We start from the raw sequence: 13,543 nt of genomic DNA on the forward strand, positions 1-13,543 counted from the left end.
AGCCATATGTCTCAAACACTTCAGCTGCTACACAGCTTAGGCTTTTCCATAAACTACCCAAAATCCAACCTACAGCCATCCCACATACAGCAATATCTGGGAGCTACTATAAACACCTTACTGGCAAAGGCCTATCCAAACGCAGCGAGGATAGCCAGTATGCAAATGCTCATTCGCAAATTCCAACCTCAACACTACCTGTCAGCTCGAGTGTTCATGCAGCTCATAGGCATGATGGCCTCCTGCATTTTCATTGTCCCTCATGCCCCACTTCCCATGCGTCCACTGCAGGAATGCCTAGCAAAACAGTGGAACCAAGCTCAAGGACTATTAACCCCTTCCGTGCTGATGACGAGCCTAGGCTCGTCATGCAGCACGGTGCTCGTGTGCTGGTGACGAGCCTAGGCTCGTCATGAGCCGTGGAACGCTCACACGCGGGGCTAATTTCCCCGCTGTGCTGAGCGTTGCATTGCGCGGGCGTGGTCATGACGAGCCCAGGCTCGTCACCAGCACACGAGCACCGTGCTGCATGACGAGCCTGGGCTCGTCATGAGCACAGCGGCGCCGTGCGCAGCTCCCCTCCCCCCCGCGCTGTGGGGAAATTAGCCCCGCAGCGAAGGGGTTAAAGGACCTAGTGTTGGTAAACAGTCGTGCATATAACTCTCTGCAATGGTGGAACCCACAAAACCTTTCCAAAGGACGACTGTTCCAAGAGCAGGTTCCACAAATAGTGATAACTGCGGCCGCATCACTGTTAGGTTGGGGAGCCCACGTACTCTTGACAGTGTGCATGAGTGAGGTCTTGAGGCGGAAAGCCGGGACCTGGTGTGTGTGTGTAGGCAAGTGTATACTGTGATTTTAAAACTGCACTTGTGTGAATATTTTGTGGCACTCACTTCGCCCTTTTAACAAAAGACCCTCGTTATTATTTTGTATTCTATAATTTGCGCAACAATTGTTTGTACTCTCGGGCATTGACCCGCGGTCTTGCATTTGCTTTGCCTTACCCGCTAACCCCCTTCGCAGCTGATCGGCGCTGCCTGGGGTCCTGACCACCATCCGCCATCTTAGGTGAGGATCAGGGTGAGCAGACTAGTGCTCGGCCCCTCCCGCCCTCGATGACATAAAAATCCCAGAAACGCTACCGGCACACGATTGACAGTGTGCATGAGTGAGGTCTTGAGGCGGAAAGCCGGGACCTGGTGCGTGTGTTTAGGCAAGTGTATACTGTGATTTTAAAACTGCACTTGTGTGAATATTTTGTGGCACTCACTTCGCCCTTTTAACAAAAGACCCTCGTTATTATTTTGTATTCTATAATTTGCGCAACAATTGTTTGTAGGTGAGGATCAGGGTGAGCAGACTAGTGCTCGGCCCCTCCTGCCCTCGATGACATAAAATGGTCCCCTTACCCAGGAAGCGCAGCGGGCGTGCTGGCGGCGCGCCCGTCTGCGCCTGGCCGGGACCAGGGGCCACAACCCCTGCTTCTCCAATTATTGATATATCTGGTATGTCTGCACTGGTATATTCTAGAGGGGAACTTCTTAATCTTAACACAACCACATCACTGGGCCATTCCCAATGTGCTAAAGTAGGACCCTTAAACATCATGGGCCCCTTTGGCTGCCGGAATTGCAGATGGGATGGTAATTATATAGACCGTCCAACATTCAAAAACGCTCCTACTCTTGACTTCTCCTGCATTTGTGCCAATGCAAGGTCTCTTCCCAAACATTCCATAGAAATATGGGATATGTTACTGGAGATCAAACCATATTTTGCTTTTCTTACGGAGACTTGGCTTGGAAAGCATAGTACCCCTGATATTGCTGCAGCACTCCCTATGGGGTATAAAATTGTAAACTTGAATCGATCAAATAAGAGGGGAGGCGGGGTAGCTATAATATTTAAAGACATTTTTTCTTGTCACCAAGAAGCAGTCACTCAAGTGGGCAAACATGAAGTCCTGATCTTCTCTATTTCTATAAATACTCAGGTGATGATGGGTGGCGCAATCATTTATAACCCTCCGGGAAGCACGACGGATTTTAGTACCCAACTCCTTGAACAAATTCTCCCTGACTGTCTCAAACATAAAAACATTCTAGTCTTAGGAGACTTCAATGTCCATTACGATTTGCACGATAATCCACTAACTAAACATCTGGCAGCTGATATGGAAATCATGCAACTTACACAGAAAATAGCACACCCCACACATAGAGCTGGACATATGTTAGATCTTATCTTTACTAACATAGCAAACATCACTATTACAGACATGAAACCCTTGACTTGGACTGACCATCATAGGATTGAATTTAATTTCGCCCTGCCCACAAAGAATACAAGACCAACTGCCAGTCCACAACTAATATAAGGTGTTGGAAAAAAAATTCCGTGGAGAAATTCCAAAAACATTTTCGCCTTAATACTATCCTAGGAACTTCCAGTGAGCAAGAAATCCATCAGCTACTAGATAATATTGGGAAAAAGTTGGATCACTGTTCAACGCCTCGCGCAAAAGATCGACCCAGACGAAAAATGTCGGAGAAATGGTATGGTCCAGATCTAAAGGTTGCTAAAAGAAAATGTACCACATTGGAACACAAATGGAGATTAAGCAAAAATCCGGAGGACAGACTTGCTTATAAAAACGAGCTGAAAATGTACAACACAGCCATAAGGAAAGCAAAAAAAGATTACTTTTCGCAAAGAATACTAGATAATAGAAACTCCTCTAAGGAGCTTTTTAAAATAGTAAAAGAACTCTGTACCCCCCTAGCCTCACTTCAAATTTGACTCCCTCACAGGAGAACTGCACTAAAATTAGTAATTTTTTTAGCGAACAAATAGACAAAATCCATGCTTCCTTTTTAAACAATAACCATGAACAAGCAGAGTATCATGTAGACACCACCCTGCTGGCTAGTAGTTATACTTTCGGCCCTTTCTCTGAAGAAGAAGTTAGCAAGGCAATGTTAGAAATTAAATCAGGATCCCCATTGGACGTATGTCCACATCACATTTTTTCTCAACTCACGCCCGTAATTTGTCCAGCAGTAACGAAAGCTCCCAATTTGTCTCTGCATCAAGCTGAATTTCCAAAAGTTTGAAAAAATGCAGGAGTAATACCACTATTAAAAAAAAGCCGGTGCGGATATAAATAACCCGGCTAACTATCGCCCCATCTCACAGCTGCCATACCTATCAAAGGTTTTGGAAACATTAGTAAATAAACAGCTGTCAATTTTTGGGGAAATCAACAATCTGCTTGATGTCTCTCAAACGGGCTTTAGATCCAACAATAGTACTGAGACAACGCTTCTAGCCGTGATGGACGATATTCGAACTCAGATTGATAAAGGAAAAATGGTTGCCCTGATATTACTAGACTTATCAGTGGCGTTTGATACCCTATCCCACAATCTTTTAATAAAAATGCTGGCCGCTAAAGGAATACAAGACAAAGCCTTGAATTGGTTGGAATCTTTTCTATCAGACAGATCTCAATCTGTCTGTTTAGGTAATTTTACCTCCACCCCAAATATGGGGTGCCACAGGGGGCAGCATTAAGGCCGACATTATTTAATGTTTACGTATCCTCTCTTGCGTCTATTGGCAAAAAATGGGGTATCAATATTTGCTCATTGGCAGATGATACGCAACTGATAGTAACCCTCAATGGCGAAGAGGACGCCAAAAATAGGCTGCGTAACTGTCTGTCAGAGCTGTCTAATTGGATGCATAGCCACTATTTGAAATTAAACGCCGACAAATCAGAAATCCTTCTGTTAGGCTGATCCCAACAGGTTTGGGATAACACCTGGTGGCCTAATACTCTGGGCACTCCACCTAATCCAACCCTGACTGCTAGAAATCTGGGAGTTCATATTGACACTACTTTGTCTATGAAACATCATGTCACCCCAATATGTGGCAAAGGCTTTGCTTTATTAAAAATGCTAAAACGCGTTTTCACATGGATTCCTATTGAATGCAGACAGATCTTAGTCCAGTCATTACTGATAAGTAGGCTGGACTATGGCAATTCGCTGTTTGTTGGTATGGCAGATTATCTATTTACGAAACTACAACTTGTCCAGAATGCAGCAGCAAAAGCGGTCTGTAACAAGAAAAAATATGATTCTGCTAAGAACTGCTTGAGAGCTTTACACTGGCTACCCATGAGGCAAAGAGCATCTTTTAAAATGTTATGTATTGCTCATAAAACTCTGCATAAAACTGGTCCTAATATCCTGCAGAATAGAATCAAGTTTTATGCACCGGCTCGGAACTTGCGTTCACAATCTACAGCCAAAGCAGTCACTACACGAGTAAAAAGAGCCAGAATGGGCGGGCGCGCTTTTTCGCACTTAGCTGCCAACATTTGGAATGATCTACCAATAGATCTAAGGCTCACGGAATGTTATCCTACTTTTAGAAAAAAACTAAAGACAGCACTGTTCCCTAAAATAGAATAAACATTAGCCTCTGGCATTTGCTCACAATTTACTGTTCAATCTTAGCGCCATGATATCCTGCAAGGATTAATGTTGCGCTTAGAAGCACTAATAACATAACATAACATACTCCAATACACAGTGCAAGGGCTTTGGACAACCCAGCAGAAAAAATTGCATATCAACCATTTGGAGTTGCTGGCAATATTTCTAGCTCTAAAAGCATTCCAGAAACACCTGTACAACAAGACTGTGTTGATCCGGATGGACAACATGACAGCCATGTACTACATACAGAAACAGGGAGGAACGCACTCTCATCAACTGTCTCACTTAGCGCAAAGCATATGGAAGTGGGCAATTCCAAAAAACATCTTTCTCCTGGCAGAACACCTCCTTGGGAAGGACAATCAGATAGCGGATCTACTCAGCAGACACAGCCAGCAACTACACGAATGGGAGATTCATCCTCAAGTCCTCCAACCATTCTTTCAAAAATGGGGGCACCCAGAAATAGACCTGTTTGCCACAAAAGAAAACTCAAAATGCCAGTACTTTGCCGCCAGGTTCCCACATCCATTGTCACAGGGCAATGCGATATGGATGAACTGGTCAGGCAGATTTACGTACGCGTTTCCCCCAGCTCCACTAATTCCACTAGTGGCACGCAAACTCCGGCAACAGTCAGTCACAATGATCCTAGTTGCTCCAACATGGGCAAGGCAGCCATGGTACACAACGTTTCTAGAACTCTCAGTAGTGCCTCATCAAAGACTAAAACTCACACCCAGTCTTCTGACTCGGAGCCAAGGAGAAATCAAACACCCAGATCCCAATCAGTTGAACCTAGTGATCTGGCTCCTTAAGTCTTAGAGTTCGGATACCTTAACTTGCCTCCAGACTGCATGAACATCATTAAGGAGGCAAGAAGGCCAACTACTAGGGCATGTTATGCAGCTAAATGGAAAGATTTGTTATTTACTGTAACAATAACCGAATCAATCCATTAGATGCTTCTATACTAAACATCATATGCTTCCTATTGCACCTTCAAAGGTGCAACCTAGCCTATTCTTCCATAAGACTACACTTAGCTGCTGTAGCAGCATACCTCCAAAACAGACAACTCCTTTCACTGTTTAGAGTACCGCAATAAAAGCGTTCATGGAGGGCCTCAAAAAAATAATTCCTCCAATAAACCCACCTTCGCCAGTCTGGAATCTAAACGTTGTACTCACCAGACTTATGGGGGCCTCCCTTTGAGCCCCTACATTCATGTGACCTACAATTTCTCACATGGAAGGTGGCTTTCCTTATTGCTATTACCTCACTTAGAAGAGTTAGCGAGCTACAAGCACTAACTATTCAAGAACCCTTTATGCAAATACACGCAAACAGGGTAGTACTTAGAACAAACCCTAAGTTTATGCCAAAAGTCCTATCCAATTTCCAGATCAACCAATCTATAGAACTGCCAGTGTTTTTCCAAAATCCACAGTCAGTAGCTGAAAGAGCCCTACACACTCTAGATGTAAAAGAGCTCTGCTATATTATGTTGACAAGACAAAGGCATTCAGAAGAACAAAACAGTTGTTAGTTGCTTTCGCACCACAACATAAAGGAAATCCCATATCAAAGTCCGGAATAGCCGGATGGATAGTTAAATGCATTCAAATATGCTATCAAAAGGCTAAACACACTTTAACAGTCCCCCAAGAGCACACTCCACACGCAAAATGGGGGCATCCATGGCTTTCCTAGGGAATATTCCTCTTGAGGATATCTGTAGAGCAGCCACATGGTCTACAATACACACTTTCACAAAACATTATTGTGTAGACGTACATTCCAAACAGCAAGCTGCTGTAGGACAGGCTGTTCTTAAAACTCTTTTTCAAACTGCTGCAGCTGGCACAGTTGACCACCGCTAGAGGGGATACTGCTATACAGTCTATGCACAGATATGAATTCAGCAGCCCACATGCCTGGAACGGAATATGCTACTTACCAGTATGCATCTGTTCTTGGCATGTAGAGCTGCTGACATTCATATAGCCCACCCTCCTCCCCTGTGCCTGTTACAGCTGTAGTATTCTCTCTTTTGCATGGACATTTCTTACTGTACTATACCCCATCTCTGCCACAATGGTGAAAAACAATCTGAAGATGCAGAGGATGCCCATGCGCACTGTAGTCCAAGGTAGGAGCCACCTATCTCGTGATACTTCGAAGACTCTTCCAGGACAACAAGGTGCAATCATCCGGACCCAACACTAGGCGGCGATCTATGCACAGATATGAATGTCAGCAGCCCTACATGCCAAGAAGAGATGCATACTGGTAAGTAGCATATTCCTTCCTTTCTGTCCATCCGGACAAGGTTGTGTTGCGGACTAGACCCGCTTTCCTGCCCAAGGTTGTCGCGGCCTTCCACATCGGGCAGTCTATCACCTTGCCCACCTTCTTTCCGCCTCCCTCAAAGGAGGAAGAGCGGCTCCACCTTCTGGACCCAAAACGTGCACTCTCGTTTTATCTCGATCGCACTCGCCATTTCCGGGTGGATGACCAACTCTTTGTTGGTTGCGTGGGCGCTAAGAAGGGACGGGCGGTGCACAAGCGGACGATCTCTCGGTGGGTCGTCTTGTGTATCAAGGTCTGTTACTCCTTGGCGAAGAAGGAACCTCCTGTTGGGCTGAGGGCCCATTCCACTCGGGCCACGGCGGCTACCACTGCCCTGGGCCGGGTAGTCCTCTTGCAGGACATCTGTCAGGCAGCTACGTGGGCATCGCTGCACACGTTTGCAAGACACTACTGCCTGGACAGCCGAGTCCGGAGGGATGGCTTCTTTGGCAGTTCCGTCCTCCAGGACCTTCTGGTGTGATCATTGGTTCGCAGACCAACCACCGGGGTTGGTATTGCTGGGGTATCTATTCTAAGGTAAGGAATCTAATACTAACCTGTTTCTTTCAGATGAACAAGTTACTTACCTTCGGTAATGATATATCTGTAAGAAACAGTAGGTAGTATTAGATTCCTTACCGCCCCACCCATCTTCCCCGTTCTGCGAACAGATATCTAGGGTTAAGGCCATCCCCTTTCAGGGCCCTAGTTTCAATGGCACCAGTGTTGGTTTTTAACATGGCTCAGCGTTTCTGGCGTGGAAAAGCTGTGTCTAAGAACTGACGTCAGCGCTCGGAGGCAGCGTCTAAGTACTCCAACGACGTCATCACGGCGCCCACGACGCCGACGACAGACGCTGAGCCGCAGACGACGCCTACCGACGCGCAAGGCCACTGCTACGTAAAAAATTTCCGGATCCAGACTAACGCCTGGGGATATTCTAAGGTAAGGAATCTTATACTAACTTCTGTTTCTTACAGATATATCGTCACAGATGTAACAGTCAAGGTTTGAGCCTTGAGAAAGTAGTCTACATGACGAAACACGTGTCGGCTGTCTGCATCTACGATACAACTACGTGTCAACAATATCAAGAATTTATACAATTTTGTATTCCCATTTGAACTATATTACCTTGTCCACTTTGTTTTCCTTTGTGCTGTACTTGAAATTAAATTTAACTGACAGGGTCAGTTTAAACTACTTTGATGCTGTGCTCTTTATTATAATTTTGATATGGCTATTTGTGACAAAATTTTCATCTGTGACTTCTTGTCATGATGGCCGATTTACAAAACCAATATGCCATGACCTCTTTTAGACCTTGCTGGTTGCAGGGATATGAAGGTTTTGTAGGTTGTCAAAAAGCCTGAGGTACCAGAGCCAACAACTGCGCTGCACCTTACAATGGTTTTTCATTTTGTACCTGTATTGAGCAATTCATATGGAAAATATATATATAGTGAAAAATGGGTGTCAAGGAAACCTACGTATTTCTTAAATGAACACAAGATATGGAGTGTAGGAGAAGTGATTATCTGTACAGATATGAACTTGTGGGTAACCATACTTGCACGTGTTTCAGAGAGCATTTTTCAAAATGTCATCTTTCTTACACACTGGCTTACATTTGTACATAAGATTGGGTCCGCCCCTAGACCCAAAAATAGAGGTGAAAAGTCTGGGTGTGTGGATCGATTCCGATCTCTCTTTCACTTCACAAGCTAAGAAGGTGGCAGGGACCTGCTTTGGTCTCTTAAAATCTCTGAGGAAAGTCCTGCCCCTTCTCCCCCCTAAATCCCAAAAACTATTAGTCCAAGGTCTCATAATATCGAGGCTGGACTATAGTAATGTGATTTACCTGGGCGCTCCCGAAGCGACCCTTACTAAACTGCAGACAATTCAGAACACGGCCGCCCGGATCATCACTAACACCCCGGCCAGATCATCTGCTAAACCCGCTCTTAAACTCCTCCATTGGCTCCCCATAAGGGAGAGAGTCAAATTTAAGGCCCTATGTCTCGTCCACAAAACGCTGCATAACCAAGGTCCTCCTGTCCTCAGGAATTTTATCACCCCCTACAGAAATTCTAGATCCCTCCGTTCCAATGCAGAAAACCTTACCAACACCCCTAGATTTAGGAAAACCCGAACAGGAGGAAGACGGTTCTCGGTACAAGCCTCCCGCCTTTGGAACTCACTTCCTCGTAACCTACGACTTGAACCTCAATACCTGCGCTTCAGGAAGCTGTTAAAAACCCATCTCTTCCCCTAACCTGTGCACCCCCCCCCCCCCCCCCCCCCTGTCTCTGATCCTGCATCCTCCCTTTCCTCGTATCTCAGTTTCTTGCTCCACTGTTTTGGTGAATTCAGGGTTCCTTCAGCGCTGGGATACCTCCGGGTGACTATCGCGCTTTATAAAAATAAATAATAATAATAATAATAACATTTGGAACGCAGAAGATTGAGAGATCCAGTTGGTGATAACAATGTTTCTACTATACTGTGTTCCCATGTGTTGTCCTCATCAAAATGCTACCTCACTTGTGTAGGTAGAACTAGTGCCCGTGACCGGAAAGGGACCAAAACACAACATGGACACATCACATTTTTCCTCTTTTTTCCAATGTGGCTAGCTGTGGGTTTTGCGCCCTAACTCAGTCAGCAACTAGCGAAACCGTGCAAACCTGTACATTATTTAAAACTAGACCCTTGGAGGACTCGGGGATGGGGTTGACTTGTGTGGCTCTCCCCAGAAGCCCTTACAAACCTCAAACTTTGACTAAGGACACACATCCTCTCACATTTCTGTGACTAAGTTCTGGAATTTGGTTGGATCCACACGTTTCCAACCACCCGGAGTTCCCACACTTGTCTCCCAGTTGCAAAAGAACCCCACTTGTGAGGGGGGACAAGAGACTGAAACACAAAAGGCCCTAAAGCGCTGATTGGAGAGATTTATTGTAGGGTTAGCTGCTCTGCCACCACCCACAGAAACCTACCAACCATTAACATTTTAGAAAACTAGACACGTAGGGGATTCCAGGGTGGCGTGACTTGCATGGATCTGACTGTTTTCTTTCACACCGTGCTCTACAAGCCTCAAATGTTTCTTAGAATCTCACACTTGTCTTGCATCTCAAACTTTCTAAATGAATGGGTCTAAACAGGGATGGAATTAAGCTCATCTAAATATAACAGAATGCCTGGCACCTGGTATTTTCCTTTTTTGTCCATGTCCTGGATTCCAGTGTGTCTTGCAAAGCCCTGTAAACATTTTCATCTTGTGGTGCCATTCATGGTGGGGTGGAGTCTTCAACGCCCTTTTAAACGATGCAGCGTGTCTTGGAGACTGAGGGCTGTGTAGAGTGAGCCAGTCAAGTTGGACTGGCTCCTTGTACATTAATGCTACTACATTTCATAAGACCTTTGATCCGGGGATCTTCTCAATGGTGTCAAATTGGTTTTGTGAGCACTTGACAGAAGTATACTGTTCTGATGTGATCTTCTGGCAGGAATTGCTTCACTCTGTGCAGGACAGTCGTTTAATGTCAGGTGGTTGACCTGAGCCATGAAGCTAAGCTTTGTATCCACTTAGAAACCAATGAATTTGGCTCTTTTAATGAGTTGTGCTGCAGAGTTGTTTGTTATTTAATGAGTCCTTTCCATGACCTGCTCTTGCTTCATTGCATAATCTAGAAGAGCACATTTATGTGGGGCCAGTTTGAGATAGACCATGGTCATCCTTACTTCAGTGGTGACAAGCCAGTTAAACAGATTCATGTGATGACTAGATGGGACCCTCAGACATTGCAGATCGTCTAAGTTTTGCAAGTACTATGATGTTAATACGTCCTGATGAAGAGAGATGGAAACATACAAGGTCTTCTTTGCTTCAATTTTCTGCTCTATGATGCCTTTCTGCTACTTTTTTTCTATTCTTTTGCTGAGAAGTATACACTGAGGTTTTAAATCTGGGAGAGTATGGCTACAGGAATGTTTTTACCATATTTGAAGGTTCAAGGCATGCAATTATTTACACATAATGGATGTTATTTCAGTGATGTCTACAACTGTATAGTTCTACTCTAATAATCGCCATTATTTGTTAATTTACATTTTTTCTTTTGATTTTCTTTCCTGTCACCAGGTTGCACGTACAATCAATAACATGCAGCAACAGATTCAGCAGCACCAGCGGCAGCTGGCCCAAGCCCTGCTGATGAAGCAGCAGCCGCCCCCTACTCATCCTTCCATGCACCCCTTTGCAGGGAAATCAGCCACAGATTTCTCTCCTCACACCCAGACGCACAGCCTCTCTGACCTGCAGACCAAAGAGCAGCAGTCTTCACAAAATACCTACACTTCCTATCCCATTGGTAAGGTTTCTTGTTTACAACCCCAGGCCAAGTTGGATTGCATAAACCCTTGAATGCTAAACAGTTCTACAGTGCTATCCACACCTATTGCTATCATTTATATTTCTTCGGTCCCAACACATTTCACTTCTTGTGATCTAGTCCTAGGATATGTTAAAAGTACGTTCTTGTTCATGGTTTTTGTTGGGATTATGGGTGTTCTTTATGTATATTTGAGCAATGGAAATGCTTAAGTGTGGTGCTATTATGAGACAGTAAAAGCCATTCCTAAGCAGGTGTGCCTTCTAAATGTATTTAAGATGTAATTCCCACGTACGTTAACATGAATCTGAGTTCTATTAGTTGGGTGCCCCTTACCATTTTAAAGCAAATTAATGCCAAAGTGCCTTAGCAGTACCTGGGCAGATCTTATTTAAAGATACTGAGACTTAGTCTACAAGTATATTTAGAACTTCTCTCCTTAGGATGGTGGCTTTATTTGGAAAACAGTAATATGCTAGCTTTGTCCCAGCCAATTTGTCACTGTAAAATTATCCAAAGAATCCCAATCTTGCATAATGAATCTTGTTTTTCATCCTTTTTTTTTTTAAAGAATTTATTTTTCAATTTCACATTTGTTGACATAGTGTTATACCGTATAACCTTTACAAACCTGAAATAAACTTTATAGCCATCCACCCTTTCCCAGTGCTGTTTCTAGTAATACATTCCCATCTTCTAAAGGCCTTCAGTATTACAGGTCGTGTGCTGCGTGCGGTCAGTATAGAAGGTTCCTTAATTTTTAGATTTAAGACCTTTCGTAGACGAGGCACATCTCTCCAAAACAGAGCCTGAAATTCCTGACTCCTGCCCAGTTGCTTTTACAAATTCCTCTATGGACTCTCTCCATTATGCCAAATCCTCTTCTGCATTTTCATCTATCTAGCGTAGTCTGAGCTCCTCTGCTCCAGCCCATTATTTCACCTCCTTATCCCAACTTTGTAAATTGGGTCCCCCAGTTCCCATCCAAGTCATAGCTACTCGTCGTTTTCATAGTAATAGCGCCAGTAGTGTGAATTGCCTTTGCATTATTCTTCCCGTACTTTAAGTATACCCATTAGACAAGCAGGAGGTTCTGGCCTTAGTGTCACTCCCCCCACACACTGTAGTGTCTCAACCACCCGACCCCAGTAAGTGTGTACGGTCGGACAATCCCAGACCAGGTGTAGAAAAGTTGCTGGAGCTATTTGGCATCGTGGACATGTATTCGGTCTATGCGATGTAGCAGCACCGGGTGATATATGTGCGGTGTAGAAAATTGAAGTGGGCTAGTTTAAATCACGCCTTACATGAGCCCTTTTTTAGGTCGAGCCTAGAGCAGCGCATGCACTGCTTGCTCAACTTTTAGTAAGGGGGTTTTCAAAGTGCTACCGCAATCTTTTCCTGGCCTCAAGCTTGCGCCCACAGGCGCGTGCACGCGCACAGCCGTCACATGGCTTTTATAGCTCATTAAGCCTTGCTCTCCCAAGCGCCTCGCTCTGCCCCTCCCCACCACAGAGTGCGTCCCTGCCATCACTTTTGCTTTCACAGCTGCATTACTTTCACGGCTGCATGGCCAATGCTTGTTTAAATGGGTTATTTTCAGTCTGACTCGTATTTAAATTCTTCGCGTTCCAGTCTCTCTCAGTATTACCTAAATTAATGTTTCTCTGTCAGTCACCCCTAGAGGATAGATGGCTTAATTGTCCCTGCCGGGATTGAACTGTGACCTGAGCTCACTCACTGAGCCATATAACATTTTGAATAAGTTATCTACGGCATGTTTAGCTCAACTATGCCATCTTGTGGCACTCTTGAGAATTATTCAAGGGTTACTTAGGCGGTGTTGTGGAGGGGCTGTGCTTGGTGTTTAAGTAAACGGTCATTAGTGACTCCGCACGGCATTGCACACCAGCCAGTACCAAAACGAAGTTGACTAAGTTAAGCCATTGTAACTTGACATCAAATCCATAGTAAGTTAGTCATGCAATATCCTACACCATAGTACACTTTAGATGCAACCCCGGACATTGTCATGTGCACAGTTCGGTTCGAAGCTGCACAGCTGACGGAGGATTGCTCCAACCTACATGGTTGGCCATGTATTTGACACCTAAACTTCAAGTTCGAGGCATGTGGGCTGCTGAATTCATATCTGTGCATAGATTGCCTCCTAGAGTTGGGTCCGGATGATCGCACATTGTTGTCCTGGAAGAGTCTTCGAAGTATCACGAGATAGGTGGCTCCTCCCCTGGACTACAGTGCGCATGGGCATCGACTCCA

At 44.7% G+C, this 13,543-nt stretch overlaps 1 protein-coding gene across 5 annotated transcripts in view; it reads left to right on the forward strand.

Annotated features, from left to right (window-relative positions):
* TNRC6C (trinucleotide repeat containing adaptor 6C) overlaps positions 1-13,543 on the forward strand; it is a 948,409-nt gene that overhangs the window by 658,165 nt on the left and 276,701 nt on the right. For all 5 annotated transcript variants that reach the window (XM_086930670.1, XM_086930667.1, XM_086930666.1 and 2 more), the window contains one exon: positions 11,014-11,242. In XM_086930670.1, the coding sequence (XP_086786796.1) occupies positions 11,014-11,242 (229 nt within the window). The remainder of the gene's footprint in view (positions 1-11,013; positions 11,243-13,543) is intronic.

This window comes from Lissotriton vulgaris, chromosome 7 (assembly GCF_964263255.1).
Source record: "Lissotriton vulgaris chromosome 7, aLisVul1.2, whole genome shotgun sequence".
Classification (NCBI taxonomy): Eukaryota; Metazoa; Chordata; class Amphibia; order Caudata; family Salamandridae; genus Lissotriton; species Lissotriton vulgaris.